At 48.7% G+C, this 21,060-nt stretch overlaps 2 protein-coding genes across 10 annotated transcripts in view; both read right to left on the bottom strand.

Moving 5' to 3' along the window:
- Trnau1ap (tRNA selenocysteine 1 associated protein 1) overlaps window positions 1-554 on the bottom strand; it is a 19,038-nt gene extending 18,484 nt beyond the window's left edge. For 2 of the 3 annotated variants that reach the window (XR_004518546.1, XM_010632216.3), the window contains exon 1: window positions 335-551. Coding sequence is in view for 2 of the 3 variants with exons in the window: in XM_010632216.3 (XP_010630518.1) it covers window positions 335-361 (27 nt within the window). In the remaining variant the exon portion in view is untranslated. Of the gene's footprint in view, window positions 1-334 lie in introns of all 3 variants that reach the window. The other variant, XM_010632221.3, reaches the window with a different exon arrangement.
- A 4,193-nt stretch (window positions 555-4,747) lies between these two features.
- Rcc1 (regulator of chromosome condensation 1) overlaps window positions 4,748-21,060 on the bottom strand; it is a 16,698-nt gene continuing 385 nt past the window's right edge. The window contains exons 1-11 of one of the 7 annotated variants that reach the window (XM_010632240.1): window positions 20,972-21,054; window positions 12,211-12,292; window positions 11,506-11,571; window positions 10,432-10,619; window positions 10,073-10,252; window positions 8,336-8,432; window positions 8,101-8,223; window positions 7,232-7,387; window positions 6,891-7,010; window positions 6,401-6,553; window positions 4,748-5,519 (exon numbers count right to left, since the gene is read on the bottom strand). In XM_010632240.1, coding sequence (XP_010630542.1) covers window positions 5,344-5,519; window positions 6,401-6,553; window positions 6,891-7,010; window positions 7,232-7,387; window positions 8,101-8,223; window positions 8,336-8,432; window positions 10,073-10,252; window positions 10,432-10,619; window positions 11,506-11,571; window positions 12,211-12,292; window positions 20,972-21,001 — 1,371 coding nt within the window. In that variant the 5' untranslated portion in view covers window positions 21,002-21,054 and the 3' untranslated portion in view covers window positions 4,748-5,343. The other 6 variants (XM_010632294.1, XM_010632258.3, XM_010632301.3 and 3 more) reach the window with 6 other exon arrangements.

The raw sequence follows: 21,060 nt of genomic DNA on the forward strand, positions 1-21,060 counted from the left end.
CGCCGAGGGGGCCGCGCGAAGGGCGTGAGCTCCAACCCCTCTTGGAACCTGCACCTCCCAGGGATCCCCCAGGACCTTGGAACCCCACGCCCCGCTCCAGAACCACAGCGCCTCCAATCCTGGGGTGCCTCCCTGCACCCTTCCACGTACCCAGGTCCCCACCCCAGGACCCCCCCAGGCAGACTCAGCCCCTTCGCGCTAACGAGGCTGGGACCCGCTCCTTCCGTTCACTTCCAGCCCTCTGGGATTCCAAGTCCCCTGCCCTCAGACCCCTTCCTCCCTCGCGAAACTGCGATTCCTTCTCTTCAGAGTCCCGGCGCCCGCCCTCACTTACGTCTCCCATCCACAGGCTGGCTGCCATCCCGCAGCCGGGCGCGGACTTTGCGGGCCTGAGAGGCGCGCGCGGGCTCCAGTCCGCGTTGTAAGGACCGCCCCGGAGTTAGCGCCTGGGACGCCTTCTGCGCACGCGCCGAAAGTCCGCGGCCCGTGCTGTAAGGTGTTCCGTTCCGGATTTTCCCGAGTCCCCCACTGCGCGCCCAGCTTCCGGATCGCGATTGAGCTGGGCTCAGGCCGGCGTCGGGGGGTGGGGGAGCCCGGGTGGCTTCTGGCTTTGTGTAGGTGACAAGTCACACACGGAACTACATACATATATACATAACCACAAAAGTAATGTATCCTCGCTGTAAAATATTGAAAACATAATCAATAAAAACTTTACATATTCCAGCTCGCAAAAACATATGAGATTCTTGCTGAAGCCGGAATGGGAATTTTCCATCTCTTGTGTAACCCTGGGGTGGAGGGGGAGGACAAAAGGGAGTGTAAATTGGGATGTCATTTCAAACGGTCAATACCCAGGTCCTTTCCTGCTTTCGTGAATCTCGCTATCAAATTCTGAAATGCCACGGACTCTCATCTGTCCCAGAACAGTGACCTACCCATGGAAGAGCCTCAATAAACAACAGGTTGGACAAGTAGATAATCCTAATAGGTTCACACCTCCTCCCCATTCTAGGGATCAAACCCAGGGCTTTTACACTGACATGACTCTTTCAATCCCCATCCCGCCCCAACACCACTTTTTTTTTTTTTTCCTTTGATACTGGAAATTGGAACTCAGGACCTTGCCCTTTCGAGGCAGGCGCAGTGCCACTGAGCTAAAAACTTGGCCCCACCACCACCTTTTTAAAATAGGCTCTTGCTGTCACCAAATTTTACAGGCTGAGCTTGAATTTAATCTTCCTGCCCAACCTCCCAGTAACTTGGAATAACAGATGTTCTCCACCATGCCCAGTTTTTTTGTTTTTTCAGGGGTCTCCCTTTGTAATTCAGGCTGGCCCTTAACTCACTGTGTAGCCCAGACTGGTCTCGAACTCCTGGCAACCCTCCTGCCTCAGCCTCCCCAATACTGGGATTACATGCGTGTGGCACCATGCCCAGCTTTAATTTCTAGGCTATGAGTGTCCCAAGCCTGAAGTCAATTGGTACCTACTCCAGAAAGGAAAGCTTCTGTGCCTGGGAGTCGGCATTTCTGGTGGTCATGTCCACTCAAATGCCCGAGTGGACCCTAAAGCCCTTCCCTCCCAGTCTCCACATCCCAAGTTTAGAATGTACCCCAAAGCAAACTATTTTCAAATCTTTTCTTAGGCAGGTGGTACACACCTGTAATCCCAGAACCCTGGGAGTCCAAGGCAGGAGGATTGCAATTTTAGACCAGCTGGGCAATTCAAGGAGAAACTACCTCAACAACAACAACAAAAAAGGAAGGTGTTGGGCATGGTAGCCCATGCCTACAAACCCTGCACTAGGGGCTTCAAGGAAAGCCTAAACTACATGGGGGGACCATGTCTCAAAACTCCCCAACCCGCAAAAAAAACCCACAAAAAAGGGGGGCTGGAGTGTAGCTCAGTATGAAGGTTCTGGATTCAATCACCAGTACTACAAAAACAAAACACACACACACACACAGAGTAGGGCTAGTGTAGTTCAGCAGCAGAGTGCTTATCTAGCATGTGTGAGGGCTTTGGCTTGATACCTAGCACCATCAAAAACAAACCAAAAAAACCACATTAACCACAGAAAATTTTAAAAATGTACAATAATCGTAACAGGAGAGACCTGTACAGCATCTGCTGTAGCTTGGTTCCATGCTAAGTTAAGCACCTAGAGAGCTTTACAACTCACACAAAAAAATGAGGAAGAGGGCCAGGGATTTAACTCAGTGGTGCTGCCGCCTGCCTTGCAAGCACAAGGTCCTAAGTTCGATCACTGGTACCAAAAAAAAAAAAAAAAAAAAAAAAAGAGAAAGACAGGTTCCTAGATTAGGTGGAGGCTAGTGTCTACCCTACTTGGGGGACTTGGTAGCTTCTGGACCTCAAACAAGTCACTCCAACTCTCAGGGACTGTTTCCTGAGGAACAGTAATTCCTACACTAAAGGGCTCTGAAGATCAGTGAGCTACTACCTGGTAAGTGGCCGCCCCTTTTAAGTCCTAATACACAGAAACGGGTTTTATTTTTGAGACAGGATCTCACCACATAGTGTATGTTGGCCTTGAATTCACATTGATCCTCCTGCTTCAGCTTCCTGAATGCTGGGATTATAGGCCTGTACCACCATGCTCAATTTTTGGTTTTCTGAGACAGGTTTTCGCTGGGTAGCCCAGGCTGGCCTCAACTTGTGGCAGTTGTGTGTCAACCTCCTGAGTGCTGGGATTACAGATGTAGGCCACCACACTTAGCTAGGTGGACCCTGAGGCTAGGGAGTAGCTCAGTGGTAGAACACTTGCCTGGCCTGTGGGTTTGTTTCCTGGAACTAAAAAATTACAGTAGATATAGTTTAAGTAGACTTTCTTTGGGAGGAGGAAGGAGTAGTAGCAGACACTCAATGCTTTCACAAAGACTTTTTTTTTTTGTCCTGGGGATCAAACTCAGGTACTTGTGCCTTTGCAAGGGAGGCGGTGGAACCACTGAGGTAAATCTCCAGCCCCACACAAACATTTTTAAAAAAGTGCCTACATCAAAACTAAAATCTCAAGCTGGGTGTGTTGGCGCATGCCTGTAATCCCAGCACTTGGGAGGCTCAGGCAGGAGGATCACTCTGAGTTCGAGATCAGCCTGGGCTACATAGTGATTTCCAGATCAGTCTCAACTACATAGTGAGACCCTGTCTCAAAAAACAAAAAACAAAACAAAACAAAACAAAACAAAAAACCCCAAACTCCAAACCAAAAAAACTAAAATCTCGGCCGGGCGTGGTGGGCACATGCCTGTTATCCCAGTGCTCAGGAGGCTGAGGCAGGAGGATCACTGTGAGTTCAAGGCCAGCCTATAGTATATTCATAGCAAGAGCCTGTCTCAAAAAGCCCAAAACAAATAATAAAAAAAAAACCCTAAAATCTAAAGGAAAAATATAATTTTTTAATATCACTAACATCTCACATTCAAGAATCCTGCTGTTCCCACTAACTCTGTTACACACAGATGCCTTCCACCACACCACAGAGGAAGCATTGAGCATTGAGTTCTACCCCCAGTCCACAGCTACACACCTTTTCTTTTGTTGGTATTGGGGATCAAACTCAGGATCTTGTACTTGCAAGGCAGGCAGCAGCACCACTGAGCTAAATCCTGACCCTATACACCCTTGAGACAGGTTTTCAGTATGTAGCCCCAGCTGGCCCAATTTTCCTGCCTCAGCCTCCCACGTACAAGAATTACAGGCATGCACCACAACGCCCAGCCTCAGGCAATATATATATAAAGAACTTTCTGCAGTGATGGAAATATTCGGTATTTGCATGGTCTAATACCACAGGCACGTCATACATTATCAAGCACTTGAAATGTAGTTGGTACAACTGAAAGCTTAACAAATTTTAAAATTGATTTAAATATAAATAGCCACATGTAGGTGGTGACTACTATACTGGGCACATCAGCCCTGATTTATTTGCTCAATGCTTATGAAAGTCTATGATGTGCATAAACTACATTAAGACGTCATATAACTGTTTATTTTTGGTGCTGGGGATTGGATGTTAGGCAAGTATTCTATCCCTGAGCTGCACCCCCAGCCTTGTGATTAATGTTTAAATAAATACATCTGCTGTTGAAAGTATGGATAGGTAGTTCAGTAAGCATTTCTAAAGATGTAATAGACTAAAAAATCTTGGTTTAGAAAATTGAAAGACCCATCCCATTTCTCTCATATTACTTCACCATCTTCTTTTTTAATCCAGTGATTCCTGAAGCATAAGCACTTGAAACTAATTTTTCCTTTTTGATGGCTTTGAAGAGCCTTGGGGGCATTCACAGGCACCTGGGGACATCCTTCAAGCTGTAGGTGACAGCGGGTTCAGGGGCATGGGCTTACTTTGCTCTTCCCAACAATGGTTGGCACATGGCAGGATGCTGCCTTGAAAAAACAGGAAGTGTGTAGAAAAATAAGTGATTTATTTTATAAAACTCTAGTTTTATTCAATGTGTTAAAAGGTCTCACTTTCCCCTCCAAAATACTTTATAATTTAAAAAAATTAAAAATATTGTCTCAGCCACTGTAGATTGCTGCTTTTCACGGGACCAGCCTCTCCCCTCCCTCCCGTTTAATTTTGCTGTACATTTGTGTATAAAACCTCCATCCTCTCTCTGCCCATACCCTACCCTGCCAACCCAGTGGGGCTTTGGGGTTTTTGGCTGCAGGTGAGGCCCAATGGATGGCGACCATACAAGCGACACTGGTGGTGCTTTGGGAGAACAGATACAGTAGTAGTTGGCTTTTTTCTTCATCAAGTGAATCACTGTCTTTTGCCCCCTAAACACCTGTTCAGAGCCAAATATTTGGCTTGAGGTTGCCCACAGCTCTGTAGCCCTGCCCCCTCTCCAGCTGCCCCAGGCCTTGGTCCATGACAGCTGGGTCTAATACTGTAACCATCTGTCTGCCTGGGGCCTGTTAGGACAGGAAGAGTGACCAGAGTGGTGGAACCCCAACTTCTCAAAGTGCAGGCGCCAAACTCCCAAGGGAGGGCATCCCGGTACTATGGAATGCAGTCAGAGTCAGCCGGCACGGAAGGCAGGGAAGCGGGAAAAAGGTCCAACCACACAGGTCTGTGGTGAGGGTAAGCGATGTTCCTTCTGACAACCCCTCCGCTCCCCGCTTCATCCTGCAGGTAGCAGGATGATTCCAGAAAGAAGGATGAAAAAGAGAATGATTCTGCTCTGTTGATGGGAAAAAGGCAGGAGATGACACAGTGTTCAGGAGAGGCGGGGAGAGGGTGCTGGAATCTGGAGCTGTGTGCTCCCCTGTTCAGTGAGGGAAGGTGGGGGCCAGGCCCTCACAGGCTTCATCAGCTCTGTTCCTTGTCCTTGACTAGTAAGACTGTGTGCTGGCCTCCGCTGGACACAGATAAGACCACACGGTTCTCTAGCTGTTTGCCAGTCATTTCCACAGGGCTCCATGCATCGTCGTCCTGCCCTGTGCCCAGCTGGTAGTTGGTGCCCATGCCCCAGGAAAAAACACGGCCTGCAAGAGATAGAAATGGAGGCGGCTGTCTCCAGGATCCCTAGCCCCATCTTTCCAAGGCATCAGAAGCTGGGGTCATTGATAAATTTTTGCCTTGGCCAACAGCAGCTTGGCGAGATACCAGCTCCAGAGTTCAAGTAAGTTGAGAGAAGCCAAGGAGATGGCTTCTGCCAAAAAACTGCTGAAGATTTCTTCTGTTCCTAGCCATGGCATTTAAGGCCCTACACGACTGGCTGCTCCCCCCAGCTCCTGCCCAACCCTCCAAATTTCAGGGCCAGTCACCTTTGAGATTGCTGGATGTTCCTCTGCCTGGGACACCATCCTGTGCTGTCTGTCTATAAAGGACCGAAACTTCAAGGTGCAGTGCAAGCCCCACTTCCTCAGGAAGTCTTCTCAAACAACCTCGTATCAAGAACTTCTGCCAGCCTAACTTCCAACAGATCTCCATGGCTGTGCCCCTCACCCACTCAGGCTTTGGCAGCCATCTGCTCACAGCTTCCTCTGCCGTGCTAGCCAGGACCTGACTACTGAAGCGTCCTTTCCCTAAGATTCTAGGTACAATTCCTTGGGAAGCTGGTAAAAAGGAGCCTGAGTTAGGAGTCTGGAGATCCAGATTCAAGTCCCACTGCCCCTGGCCTCAGTGCTATATCCCCCTTCAGTTTTTTCCTTCTCTGCAGAACAAATGACCTCTATTAAAGTAATGTCTACTCATGTATGTCTACCAAGGCTGGAGCTTCTGAGAGGCAGGAGCAAAGCAGTACGTCACAACATGCTGATGGACCTCAGCTCTGTCTGAAGGCGATGTTACAGCCTTCCGGGAGTCTGCTAGGACTCAGGATCCCCAGGCCCCACCCGAAGCAGGTGTGGGCAGCCCCACTCACCATCCTGGGTCACGGCATACCCGACAGAGGCCCCACAGGCCACTGAGGAGACACAGGGTAGTCTGGAGATGAGGGTGGGGATGCTCCTCTCTTCGGCACCCTCGCCAAGGCCCAGGCGCCCATACTCAGCCCGGCCCAGGCTGTATGCTTTTCCTGTGAGAGGAGCGGGAGAGATGAGCAGTAGCAGAGGCGTGCCCCAGGCAGAGTGGGTGGCAGCCCAGGTGAGTCCTTATGTCCTTGGGAGCCTGTCCCTCCTCCCAGGGTGATAGGAAGGAGGAACGCAATGCTTCTTCTCACCTTAGGAGACCTATGAGAACCTACACGCTAGTCCCCGGTGAGCTTACCTGGGCAGCACTGGGACACTGGGGGCTAGGGGCGGACCCACATCTGGCTCAACCCACAGAACAGGCTCAGGTTCCAGGAGTCTGGGCAGGCCCAGGTCCACACCCAGGGAGCACAGCCTCCAGTGCAGAGAAGGGCGGGGTCCTACCTTCTGAATCCATGCAGACTGTATGGTGCTGGCCACCAGAGAAGCCTACCCAGGACTTGGTGGAATTCTTGAAGGATGTTAAGTTCTGGGGTACGAAGCATGATTCTGTGCCTGGTGTTCCTGTTGTCAGGGTGAAGGTGTTCTAGGAGCTGCCCTTCTTCATGCCTTTCCACAGCAAGGCCCCCCTCACCATGATAGGGATAGCCTCACTTTATAGATGAGACAACTTTAGCTCTGAGGGACAAGGTGAGCCCATAAAGGGTGCACAACGAACAAGTGGTGGGGACAAGATTAGACCCCAGATGTCACCAGGTCATGCCTATGCTGGGCTCAGGACTTACCAAGCTGATGGTAGTTGGAGAGGCCAAAGCCATATACGTGGCCCTCTCGGGAGATGGCAAAAGTGAAATAGGCACCACAGAAGGCATCCTGGAACCTCACATAGCCTCGGCTTCCCCTGGATTTCAGCATCACACACTTGGGGACAAGGAGTCGTTCTGTAGGCAGACAAGTGTTCTGACACCGAATTTGTTTCCCTGCCATCACAAAAGCCCTGAGAAGGAAGCTAAGCTTGGATTTTTAACCCTATTTTACAGAAGAGAAAATTTGGGGCCAAAAATTACAAATACTTTGCTCAGATTCTCATTTATAGGTAATATTTAGGTGGAACTTATCACATACCAGACACTTTTTTTGGTATCAGGGATTGAACTCAGGACCTTGCGCTTGTGAGGCAGGTGTGGTGCCACTGTGCAAATCCTCAGCCCTAAACACTTCTAATTAGCTCATTTATCTTTATAACACTCCAAAGTAGAATTAGAGGTAGGTAGATCAAGAGAGAAGGAAACTATATCTAGGGCCCTAGAACCAGGAAGCACCAGAATAAGATTCAAACCCAGGTAGTCGGTCTCCAAAGGCTGAGTAGTTTTTTCTTTTTTTTTTTTTTGACAGGGTCTTTACATAGTGCAGGCTAGCTTTAAACTCATTATAAAGTCTAGGCTGTCTTGAATTTGCAGCAATCCTCCTGCCTCAGCCTTCTAAGTGCTGGTATTACAGGCATATGCCACCACACTGGGCTTAAAGCCTGAGTTCTTAAACAACACTTCAAGTTCCTTTGACGCAAGCCAGAACACAGAATCCATCCTGCCTTTGGCCTCTACCAGGGGGTCACTTAACAAACTGCCCCACTGGAGGTACCAAAGCCACTTACCAAGGCCCTTCCGCCCACCACGGTTGGCGAATAACTCAGGAACACGCCCAAGCTGGCCCTGCTCCCCACAACCCAAGGTGTAGAGATCACCATCAACTGTCAACATCACCAAGTGGTCGTTTCCTGAAAGTAAGAGGAAGGCAGATGATTCAGGGCTTGTCTGCAAGGCAGAGGCTGAGCGAGCCCAGAACAAGATTCTACAGCTCCTCCCCACAGTGGGGACCCCCAGACTAACCTGAGGCTACCTTCACCACGGGCACATCCAGCTCCACTGGCACAGGCACCATACTCTTCTTCATGGGCTCCAACAGCCCAATAACACCGTTATTATCCTAGAAGGGAGGGAGAGAGCACTTATCAGCAGTTGTACCAGCCAAGCCCAGGCTTGCAGGAGGCCACAGAGCTATGTGGTGCAGGGCAATGAATGGCAGCAGACAGAGATGAAGATGCACACCAGAGCCAGACCTCATTCTGAAATCCTTATGAATGAAACCATATGTGTTCTGGGGTTTGCATTAAAATACCCCAAAAACAGAGAAGTAGATGTGAGTCAATAGAGATAAGTATGGGTAAAAGTTGATAATAACTGAAACTGTTTAAGATATAGATGGAGGTTCAATATACTATTCCGATTACTTTTATGTTAGGAAATGCTCCATAAAAATTAAAAATTTTCAAATAGGTTTGATGAGGAAAGAGCCAATCTGGTTGTTTCCTTTCCTTCCCTTTCCCCTCCCCCCACCTACCAGGAATTGAATTCAGAATCTTACAATTTCCAGGCAGGCACAGAACCACTGCTGAGCTACACTGACGGCCCTTCTTCTTTTTTTTTTTTTTTTTTTTGGACAAGGTCACTATTAGCTCAGGCTGGCCTTGAACTCACTATGCAGCCCAGGTTGGCCTCCAACTCATGACAATCCTCCCGTCTCAGTGCTGAGATCACAGATGTATGCCACCACAACTGGATCTCATTTCCGGTTTTTCTTTTTTCTTTGGGGCGGGGGTACTGGGGATCAAACTCAGGACCTCGCTTGCAGGTCAGGCAGCAAAACTACTGAGCTAAATCCCTGACACAAGACAGGGTCTTACCTTGTAGTCCAGACTAGCTTCAAACTTGCAGCAATCCCACCTCAGCTTCCAAGTGCTGGGATGACAGATGTGTACCACACCACCATGTTCACCTCAGACTGCTTAATTTTTATATTTCCAAGTAAATATAAAAATACTAAAGAATTTTAATGCTGAAACTTTTTTTTTTTAGGAACTTGCACTTGCAAGGCAGGTGTGGTGCTGCTGAGTTAAATCCCCGACCCTTGTTTTTTATTTATTTATTTATTTAGTTTGTTTCTTGAGACAGGGTCTCACTATGTAGTTGAGACTGACCTGGAACTCACTATGTAGACCAGGCTGGTCTCGAACTCACAACGATCCTTCTGCCTCAGCCTCCCGAGTGCTGGGATTATAGAGTGTGCCACCACGCCGGGTTTGACCCTTGTTTTATAAAGCACACTCTCTGTGGGCTGGAATTTAGCTCAGCTGCACCGCACCTGCCTCACAAGCTCAAGGTCTTGAGTTCGATGCGTGGCACAAAAAAAGAAAAACAAACCCTCACAAAGTATGCTCTCCATGCCTTACAAACACTTAGCCATGACAATTCCATCCCCATGGCTTCCTCTCATACAGCCTCTGTGAAATGTGGAAGAGGGCTGGGAAGGGGAAGGAGAGGCTGAGGCAGGGATGTGGATTAAAGCAGTAGCTTCCTAGGTCAGTACCAACCCAAATGTGTCAGATTCAAGGAAACAACCAGTGGTGTGGACAGATCCACATGAAGAAGCCAGAGACTTGGATCTGGGCTCCAGCTCTGCCTGTGGCCCTTTATTTTCCCATCAGTAAGAAAGCACAGTGGGGGCAGGGAAGTGATTATGGGGCCCCCCCAGGTTAACTGCACTCTTCCATCCAGACCCAGTCTTACCCGAAAGGAGCCCCAAAGAAAGACACGGCCATCCTCCGTGAGGGCTGCTGTGTGACTGTCTCCCGCTGACACTTGTACCACCTTCTCTTGCAGTTCCACTTTTCCGGGGACCATCTCTGAGCCTTCCACTGATGTGTCCCTTCCCAGGGCACCTTCATCATTGCAGCCAAAGGAGTAGATCTGTGCCCAGGATGTCCCCATTACTGCAAGGCCTAGCCTCCAGTCCTCTCTTCTTTAGGCCACTCCCTGCTTGGCTGGCCAACTCCATTTCCACAGCAAAATGTGTGTAGCTCAAAGCTACTGCTCCTAACTCCCCAACCCCAGGTCCTGTCCAGCCCTGTACCAAGCCCCTAACCTACCTGGCCACTTTTGCTGAGACACACGGTGTGCATGCCCCCAGCCTCAGCCTGAACCACCTCTTCTGGAATGGGCACCAGGGCTGGCTTCTTCCTCTCCATCACATTGTCACCCAGCCCCAGTTGGCCCACATCTCCCTGGCCCAGCGACAGCACCACCCCTGCTTCCGTATGGTGAGACCTGTGTGAGACTGAGAGGTGGAGAAGACAGCTCCTGAGTGTGCAGGATCGTGAGAGAGAGATCACTTCATGGGCTTTTGGATGGTGCAGACTGGGGTTCAAGCCCCTGCTCTGCATATGCCATCAGTATGAGCTTTCTGAGAGTTAAGCTTCCTCATCTGTAAAACAGAGTAACAAAAGTACCTGTCTCAGAGGGCTTCTGTAAAGGTTAACCCCTGAGCACAAAATTATTAATGTCATTAGGAGGAAATGGAAACAAGGAGACTTGGTTCTGTGAAATGAATATTGGTAGGGAGGGAGAATACAAGATCTTTCTCCTGATTAGTGTAAGTTATGGAGCAGAAGCAATGGTGCCAACAGTCAGGGCTCAGATTACAATGTCTACCCTTTTTGACTGCTTACTAATATTAACTTGCTCAGCATACGTTCCATATTTAGGATCCTGTTTTGCAGGAAAGGAAACAGAGCCTCTGAGAGGTTCAATAACCGTCAAAGACCCATAAAGCTAATTAGCAGAGTGCCGAGGGAGACTAGTGGATCAGAGCATTCCCCAGCTTTCACCCTCAACCTCCTCAATCCCCAGGCTGTGATTTTCAATTCCTAGACATAATCAGAGGAAAAACAGAATCCTTGTGCCTGATCAGGCAGTACACCGACAGCTGAGGAGAGGGCAGTAGTACGCTCTCACAGAAGCATTTTCAGACATGTTTGTGCTGACCAATGGGCTACAAAGCCCCTGTGCTGCCCAGTGAGGGTCACCCATAGGCCTGCCCAACCAAGAGCATCCAAGCCTTTCTCTGGGGGTGTGGCCATAGCCATTGCAGCTGCGCAGAGTGTGCACCAGGCAGAAGCCATCTGCTGGGGTTTTCTGGTCAGGAGAGCTTGGTTCTCAGACACCTTGGCAGGAGTGGGTGCTGGGACCACTGCAGGAGGCAGTTGGCTTCACTGCTTGGTTACGAGAGTCTGCAAAAGACAGACATTGTCTGAGCATGGCCCACACTCCTTCCTCCCATAGTGGGGGTGGCTTTCTCCTGTCTCTGTTCTGCTCTGGGGTCACAGGAGAGAAAACCACAGACACTCCCTTTCAAATGAAGCCTGAACATTATCTCATTTAATCCTCACAACATCCCAGAGAGGTTGGTGCTATTTTCATCTCCATTTTATGTAGTGAGTAATGAATGCTCAGCCAGGTTATGGGACTTGCCTAGGCTTACACAGCTAGAATGTAGCAGAGTAAAGACTTGAACCTGACTCCAAAACCAGTGTTAACCCTAATACCTACTTCCTAGAATGAAGTCCTAGAATCTAGCTTTTGGTTGTTTTGAGACAGGGTCTTACTATATAATTCAAGGGCTTGTTTGAACTCACTATGCACCCAGGCTGGCCTTGAACTCACAGCAATCTTCCTGCTTCAGCCTCACGGGTGCTGGTGCCAGCACTGCTCAAATCCTCTCAGAGGAGCATCTGCTCTCCACTTGGATGGGGTTCCAGGACATCTAAGTCCCTCATTTTCAAGTGGAGGGGAGGAAGGGGCCCAGTTCCAGACCCCTGGGCTCCAAGAGGCCACCCACAACCAGAAAGAAGAGGCCAAGGGCAACTTACCTTTCACTTTCTTGCTTCTGGGGGCAGCATCTTCTGAGGGTGATGTTCTCTTAGCTATGCGCTTAGGTGGCATCTTCGTGTCCTGAAAGTCCAGCCACATATGTCAGAATAGCAAACATTTTCCTGCGTCAATACAAAATTCTTTTTTTTTTGAGACAGGATCTCACTATGTAGTTGAGACTGATCTGGAACTCACTATGTAGCCCAGGCTGGTCTCGAACTCACAGCGATCCTCCTGCCTCAGCCTCCTGAGTGCTGGGATTATAGGCATGCGCTACCACGCCCGGCTTCCTAGCCCTTTTTTGATTTTTGAGACAGTGTTTAGGTAAATTATATAGGTTGGGTTAGAATTTGCAATCCTTCTGCTTTACCAGATTAGAATGCAAGAATGACAGGCATGTACCACCATGCCTAGCAAACTCTGTAAATATTCTCTGTTAACACTAAAAAAATAAAGGAAAGGGGCTGGGGGTTTAGATTGGTTTTGGTGCCTGCCTTGCAAGCACAAGATCCTGAGTTCGATCCCCAGTAAAACAAAATAAAATAAAGGAAAGAAAGTGTGGTAGTGATGCCTGTAATCCTGGCACTTCTGGGAGGCTAAGGCAGGAGGGTTATAAGTTCAAACCCAACCTGGACAATTTAACACGGCCTTGCCTCAACATTAAAAAGGGATGGGCTGGGGATTTAGTTCAGTGGCGTAGTCACTTGCCTCACAAGGGTAAAGTCCTGAGTTTGATCCCCAGAACCACCCCAAAAAAGGGAGAATGGGGGCTAGGGATATGACTCAGTGCAAAGGCCCTGTGTTCAATCTCCAGACCACCAAATTAAAAGGCTGAGGATGTATCTCTATTTAATCCCAAGTATCAAATAAATAAAAGAGGCCTATAGGTGTGGCATAGAAAAACTATGGCAGGAAATATGTGGCATTTATATTAACAATGCTAACCTAGGCTGGGCATCATAGCACATTCCTGTAATCCCAGCACTCAGGGATGCTGAGGCAGGTAGATCCATGGGAATTCAAGGCCAGCCTGAACTACCTACTGAGACCCTGACTCAAAAACAAAACAAAACAATGGTAACCTCTGGAGAATGGGATTATGAACAATGTTAGTTATTTTCTCTGTACTTTCCCGTATCATCTAAGATGTCTCATAGGGAACAAGCAGGGCTTTGTGATCCATGGCTGAAGTCCCAGCTACTCAAGAAGCTGAGCACAAGGCTCACTTGAGCCAAGGAACTTGAAACTTGCAGACATTAGCAAGATTTCATCGCAAGCATGACTAAGACTGAACATTTTATTTTATTTTGTTTTTGTTTTTTTGAGACAGGGTCTCAATATGTAGTTGAAACTGATCTGGAACTCACTATGCAGCCCAGGCTGGTCTCGAACTCACAGTGATTCTCCTGCCTCAGCCTCCCGAGTGCTGGGACTGAACATTTTAAACTGAGGGCCAGGGATGTAGCTTTGTGGCACAGCACTACCTGGCAAGCATGATTCCCTGTAGGCAGTGCAGGCCTGTAATCTCAGCACTTGGGAGGTCTGCGCCAAGTTTGAGGCCAGCCTGGGTAACATATTGAGTTGAAGTCCAGCCTGGACTACAGTGAGACCGTCTCAAAACAAATCAAAAATGAAAAAAACATCAAACCAGAGCACCTGTGTCCTTTGACAGAAAATTGCTACACCTGTAAAGAGCCTGGTTTTTTTTTGAGGCAGGGACTCCCTTTGTAATTCAGGCTGGCTCTGAACTTGCTCTGTAGTCCAGGCCGCTCTCGAAATCACAGCCCTCCTCCTGCCTCAGCCTGAGTGCTGGGAGTACAGGCGTGCACTACCATACCCAGCAGAACCAGGCTTTCTTATATAGTACAAGAGATAAAAACGTGCTCAAGCACAAATGCCAGGTGCTACACAAAATGGGGACAACAAATCACCTGTGAGTAAGGAGGCAGGCTGGACCCAGGAACAACCAGGACTGCAGTCTCGGCCCACCCCTCCGCCGCGGGTGTCTATGTTCTCCAGGATGCTGAGAACGGGCATTCTCCCCAGCTCTGTACGTTCTATTCATGGCCAAACTATGTCCAAAGTCTTTCTCTTTTCTTTTTTAGGTACTGGGAATTGAATTCAGGGCCTCGCGCTTGCCAGGCAGGTGCTATGCTGCTGAGTTACACCCCTAGCCCCCAAAGTCTTTTTTTCTACCACACCTGCAGCTCTGGAAATCTTTATTGACTCCTAGACTTTAAGGTCAGGAAAGATAAGTTGTCCAAGCCTGGAGCTCCCAATCTCTGGACTGTGAACCAGTGGAAGGGAAGGCTGGGGTGGGGCCCTTTGAAGCTCTTGCCCCATGTAGAGGTTCAAAGTGCAGCTCTGGGGCCAGACTCTTCTCTACTTTGGACAGTTATTCAGTGTCTCCACCGATCAGTTTCATCCTTAGTAAAATGGCGGGGGGTGATGACAGCACTTACATCTCTGTATGATGTGTAGGGTTAAAGGAGCTAACACTGTAAAGTATTCATTCCCGGCCCGAGGAGCAGCTGAGCAGTAGGGTGCTTGCCCAGCAGTGTACATGGCAGGGCTTTGATCCCCAGCACTCCAATCAATCAATCTAAATAAATAAATAAAAGTCCTCACATAGTAAGTCCTTAATAAACCAAGACTAGTGTTACTACAGTGCTTAAGGCCTGCCCCAGGTAACACTCGGGCACAGCCCTATTTGGGAATCTGGGACGTCTTCCATCTTACAGATGAAGGTGAAGAGTACCCAAGGCCATAATGAAATGAGAATCTCAAGAGTCTTTCCAGTCTCAGCTGCAGAGGTGCCCATTCCTTCCCTCAGCCTTTCTAGCTGTCCACCCCATAGGACACGGACACAAGGCATGGCAGTTCTTTTTTTTTGGCACCAGGGATCGAACATGGGTCCTTGCGCTTTTGAGGTGGGCGGTAGAACCACTGAGCTAAATTCCTGGCATGACATTTCTTGCTGATTATTCTGGGGGAGGAAAACAAGGTTACTGAAGGCAGGGAAGTCACCACTGCCCAAAACACTGCCGTGAGGCACCCACTGGCCCAGTTCCGATTCTAATGAGGCAGCAGTTCTTAACATCACCCAACTTCTATTCCCTGGAATGGAAGGCCTCTCTTCCAACACGCCTCTTTGAGACGCTTTCTTCCCACACTAAAAATCTATGCACTCTGGGATTGGCAACAACTACATTCACCTCTCAAAATGTGGCTTTCTCGCTTCTGCTGTTTTGTTCTGTGTGTGATACAGGATCTCCCTGTATATACAGTCCAGGTGGCCTTGAACTCACAGCCATCCTCTTACCTCAGCCTCTAGAATGCTAGGATTATAGGTGTGCGCCACCCTAGCCAGCTTTACATCTGCTCTTATGATCATGGTTGGCCAGAGATTTTAACCACTGAGCTGCATCTTCTTCTGTGAAAAGGGAAGCAGTGAAAACTGCTTCTCAGGGCTGTTATCAAGACTACATGGGGTCTGGGCATGGTGGTGCAGCCAGGAGGTATAGCAAGAGAAGACTAACTCCTTATAATCATGGAGCTTATATTCTATAGAAAAGGAAAAACATTACAAATGATAATATGTAGGCTAAGGCAGTAGGACTATAAATTCCAGCCCAGATTATTAAGATCTTGTCTCACAGTAAAAAGATTAGGGAACCTGTAACCCTAGCATTTGGGAGGCTGAGGCAGGACTGCTGCCAGCTGGAGGCCAGCACAGACTACATAGTGAGTTAGAAGGCTACTGTAGGCAACCAAGTGACAGTAGGCCGATTAAGCCTGGGGCAAGAGAAAAAGACCTACTTAGCAGAAAAACTTGTTTTGCTGGTGGGATTAGTATGGGGGAATAAAGGAAGGAGAGGAAAGGTCACCCAGCACTTGGGAGGCTGAGGCTGGAGGACAGCCATGAATTTGAGGCCAGCCAAAACTACACAGTGAGACTGTCAAAAAAAAAAAAAAGCACTGGAAATACAGCTCAGTGTGAGGCCCTGGATTCAATATTCAGCATCACCAAAAAAACAGGCAAAAAAAACTTGTATGGGGCGTAGCTCAGTGACAGAGCACACATTTAACATGCACGAGGCCCTGGGTTCAATCCCCAGCACCAAAAAAGACAGCTGGGCATGATGGTGTGCACCTGTTATCACAACACAAGAGAGGTTGAGGCAGGAGGATCATGAGTTGGAGGCCAGGCAGAGCTATACTGTGAGACTCAGTCTCAAAAAAGAGGTGACTAACCGGGTGTGGTGGTGCACGCCTGTAATCCCAGCACTCAGAAGGCTGAGGCAGGAGGATCACTGTGAGTTGAGACCAGCCTAGGCTACATAGTGAGTTCCAGGTCAGTCTCAACTACATAGTGAGACACTGTCTCAAAAAATAACAAACAAAACAAATAAAAAAAGGTGACTTCTTCACCCTAAAAAAATTAAGAGGCTTTTGGGTAGGCCTTTCCAGGAGGCCTAGGGGCTTGGCCAAACACAAAGACTGCCAAGAGTGAATTTAACTAACTAGGAGGATGGTGAGCTCCATTTAGTGAGATGGATAATCTGGGGGACAGAGAGGAGAGGCAAGGCCCAGAAATCCAGGTTGCTAGATGTCTTCCTTAAGCCTGAGGCCTGGGAGTCACCTGAGAAAAGACAGCAAAGTAAGCAGTCAGATAGATTAGGGCTGGGGTATACCAGGCTTCCCTGGGAGGCAAATAGCTGTGCCCAAGGCAAACTGCTTATCAGAACAACTGGTAACTACCCCGGAAAGAGTCCAGACCAGTGGTGGTGAACCTATGGCACGCGGGCCAAAGGTGGCTGGCTGTTTGTTCTCACTGAAAGCTCGCTGTCTGTGAACCCTTTGGGGTTTCAGTAATAAATAAACAGTTGCAGCATACCTGCCACAGGTTCGCCACCACTGAGTAGCATGGAAAAGTACTACTCAGCACAAGATACTGAGTATAAAAGCAGGAAACAGAATTATGCCAGCACATTGCTGCTGATGCTGGGCTGACCTGTGGGAAGGAGAAATAAGGGCTGAGGTGGTTGGTATCATGGGGCAGTAACAACAACAACTGCTACTGTCGGTCAGAACCAGCTCAGTCAGTACCTCCTCAGTGTTATGTGATTGGCTAACATTCTGAGTCATCTCACTACCATTTGGCTATAATGATCCCACTTTATAGGTGAGGAAACTAAGTACTGGAATAGAAAGCCAAGATCTGAACACAAGATGGTCAGGTGCCAGCTGGGGATTTAGCTCAGTGGTTCTGCCACCTTCCTCACAAGCCCAAGGTCCTAAATTCAATCCCTGGTACCTAAAATAAAATAAAAAGATGGCCAGGTACTACAGCTGGTGTCCCTGAGTATTATAAAAATTGCTTCTACTTCCTCTGGAGGGTCCCTAGCCTCTTAGCTGACAAGAAAGCTAGCAATGAGCCGAGCATAGTGGCGCATGCCTATGACCCCAGTGCTCAGGAGGCTGACACAGGAGGATCGCTGTTATAGTGAGTTCCAAGTTAGCCTGAACGACATAGTGAGATCCTGTCTCAAAAAAAAAAAAAAAAAAAAAAAGAGAATGAGACTGAGATAGCATCTTGCCAGACACAACAGTGCACACATGTAATTCCAGCATCCAAGAAACTGAGGCCGGAGCACTGGCAAGTTCAAGGACAGCTTGGGTTATACAGCAAGTTCAAGGCTAGCCTAGATTACATAGGGAGACTCTGTCTCAAAGAAAACAAAAATCAAAACATAATGGGCTGGGGATTTAGTGGTTCTACCGCCTGCCTCTCAAGCAAAAGGACCCGAGTTCAATCCCCAGTACCAAACAAACAAAAAAAAAACATGATGCAGGGGAGGGAGCCTGGGTTTGCAGCTCAGTGGGAGAGCACCCCTGGGTTAGAGTTCCAGCACTGGGGAAAAAAAAAAGATAGTGAACTGGCCAAAAGGCAGACCACAATCTAGGGAGGCTGAGGCAGCCTGCACAGCCCACCTCCAGAGGGCCCCCATGAGTCTGGCCAAATCCAGGGAGCAGAGAATAAAAGGGAACTGAAGAGGAGACACTGAGGAGGCTAGGGCTGGACTGGTGACAGACCTGGACAATGGGTACAGACAGCTCTCTGCTACGGTGAAGACAGAACCTAGCAATGGCCTTTGTTCCCAAAATCTGAGTTGTCTCTATAAAATGGAGTACAGTATGGTGGTGCATGCTTGTAATCACAGCATGCTGGGAGGCTGAGGCAGGAGGACTGCCATGAATTTGAGGCCAGCCTGAACTACATAGCCAGACCCTGTCTCAAACAAAACAAAAGAAAACAAAACAAAAAAAAAACACGGAGGGTTTTAGGCACTGCCCAGTCTGTTATGCATAATCAGAGGCAGGGAGGCACCTTCTGAAAAGGGAATGCTGGGCCCACTATCTGCATATCGTCAACAGTGGCAGAAATCAGTCCTTTCTACAGACTCCTGACTGCTCGGTGTGTTTGTTTTGTTTTGGTGCTGGGTATTGAACCTGTGTGCTAAGCACACTAAGCATGAGCTAAGCACTTGTTCTATCACTGAGCTGTGTCCCCAGCCACTGCGGACGAGTCAGGTCTAGACTGGGAAGGTAAGGACTTGGGTTTTGCCATCACATTCCTGCTCCCATCCTCTGCCTCCAAGGCGTGGCCACTCAGCTTTATAGATCAGAGATCAGGCTCCTGGACAAGTGCCCACGGAGGTGGGATGAAACCCCAGGTGCCCTGACCACTCCTGTGAGGGGCGGAGCTGCCCCCCAACCTGTTTCCTCACTTTTTGGATGAAGGGGTAGGGGCACCAGACCAGACATTCTCGCAGAGCTTGGTGATCCTGCTGCAATCCCTGTGACTTCACCACAGCTGCTATTGGCAGAGACCAAGGGCCCTGGGACACCAGCAGCAGTGCCTTGTCTCCTGCACACCAGGAGGCTGCAACATTTGTGTGAAAGGTCCCCCCAGGAGGGGAGGCAAGAGAGGACTGAACTGCTTTATGCCAGGGACAGGGCTGGTACACTTCACAGCAGCAGTTCCCCCTGGGCCCCCTTCATACAGACTGGGGCCTGGGGTTGTGCGTACATTTTTCCCTGGGGAAAGGGGGCACAGCTCCCACCAGACATTAGAACCACTTCTTTCTACTGGTAACCCTCACCACATACCTCTTAACTTCATTTTACAATAAAGAACCTGACAGTTGAGAGATTGGGTGGATGGCCCAAGAGCACCCAAATGGGGATAGAAAAGGATTCTAGTTCTTAGACTGTCTTTGTAACTGAAACCTAGTCAACTTCTAATTCATCTTTCGAAGTTTCACTCTGATGCCTTTCCTGGGGAGAATTTCCCAATCCCCTCCACCCCCATTCAATGCTCCCTGCTCCTGCCCTTCAATCCCTCATACCAGGCCCCTGCCCCTGTGATATCCCTGACCACAATGCTATGCAGGTAGTTAGACATTAGCAGGCCCCAGGGACAAAGGGGATCCAAAAGAGCATGTTTTGCCAGTTATAGTTAAATGAGAAGCAAAGTACACATTTATAATCAATTTTTAGGTCTCAGATGCAAAATGATCTCCAGGGATTTTAAAAGGTTATACGCTGTGACAAAGAATTATTTCTAGAATAAATAGTAGAACATATCTGGTATGCATAATGTGGCTCAGTGATCTCAGAACAGGATCTCACTATGTAGCTCAGGCTGGTCTTGAACTATGCGTCCCAGCCTGGCCTCGAACTAACAGTGATCCTCCTGCCTCAGCCTCCCAGAACTGGGGTAACAGGCATGTGCTATCATGGAAGCAAGAGGAAACACTATTTAAAGACCCTAATACCTTGGGCTGAGACCTTACTCAAATTAGTATTTTCTTTCATAAATTTCTCACATGATTAAGACCCCGGAAGAAACACTGACCATCTGAAAAGAACAAGGAAGATACTGTGCAGTTCCAAAGTAATCTCTGAGAAAAATGTGGCTAAGTATCATAAACTACAGTTCCCTGAACCCCAGCAGTAACTCTTGGGAGTGTAAAAAACTAACCAAACTCCCACTTGATGCAAAGCCTACACTGCATACCTTCAATAAAGGCATAAATCTGTTTGCTTTACAATAAACTCTACCTAGGCTTCTGCGCGGCTACCTATGTGTCTAGATTGAATTCCTTCATCAAAGGCACAAAGGACGGAGGAGCTAGGGCTGGTTTCCAATGACAACACTCACCTATACCTTTACTCACGCCTTCGCATGTACTGTACCCCTGCCTGGCTCACCTGGACCCCACCACCTGCAGTCTGTCTCCTGTGCCATCAAAACCCGTCGGGGTCACCTCACCTGCAAAGCCATTCCTGACCTTCTGGGGTAGACTTAGGGGGTCCCCGTAACTCTCTATACATTAATTACTTCTGTGGGGACACACAAGTCACACGTGGTCGGAGTTCAGTTAATTTCTGATGAATGAATGACTCGCCCGCAGCAGCTCTGGGGCTGCAAGGACATATTTGATGATCACACTGGACGGTAACTGGATCCACATGAGGTCTCCCCGGGGAGATCCGGAGCTCCTTAAAGGCCACAGACGGCCCGCCCTTGTCACCATTGTTCTTCGGCACTTCAAGAGCGGCACAGCGTGGACGACCAGCAAATAATTTGTCAACTGAGTCGAGGCAGTGCTCAGGGCGCACCTCTCCAACCAGCCAGCAGTTTACTGGGTGCCCACAGATGCTGAGGCTCCTCTCCCCGCAGGGGATCCTCACCAGGCACCCTCGAGCTCCCAAAGCAGCCATTCTCCCGGGCGGGGGCCCAGACACCTCACCGCGCCGGCTCCAAACCAACGCTGGGAAAC

This window comes from Fukomys damarensis, unplaced genomic scaffold (assembly GCF_012274545.1).
Source record: "Fukomys damarensis isolate Sample0158 unplaced genomic scaffold, DMR_v1.0_HiC HiC_scaffold_23, whole genome shotgun sequence".
Lineage (NCBI taxonomy): Eukaryota > Metazoa > Chordata > Mammalia > Rodentia > Bathyergidae > Fukomys > Fukomys damarensis.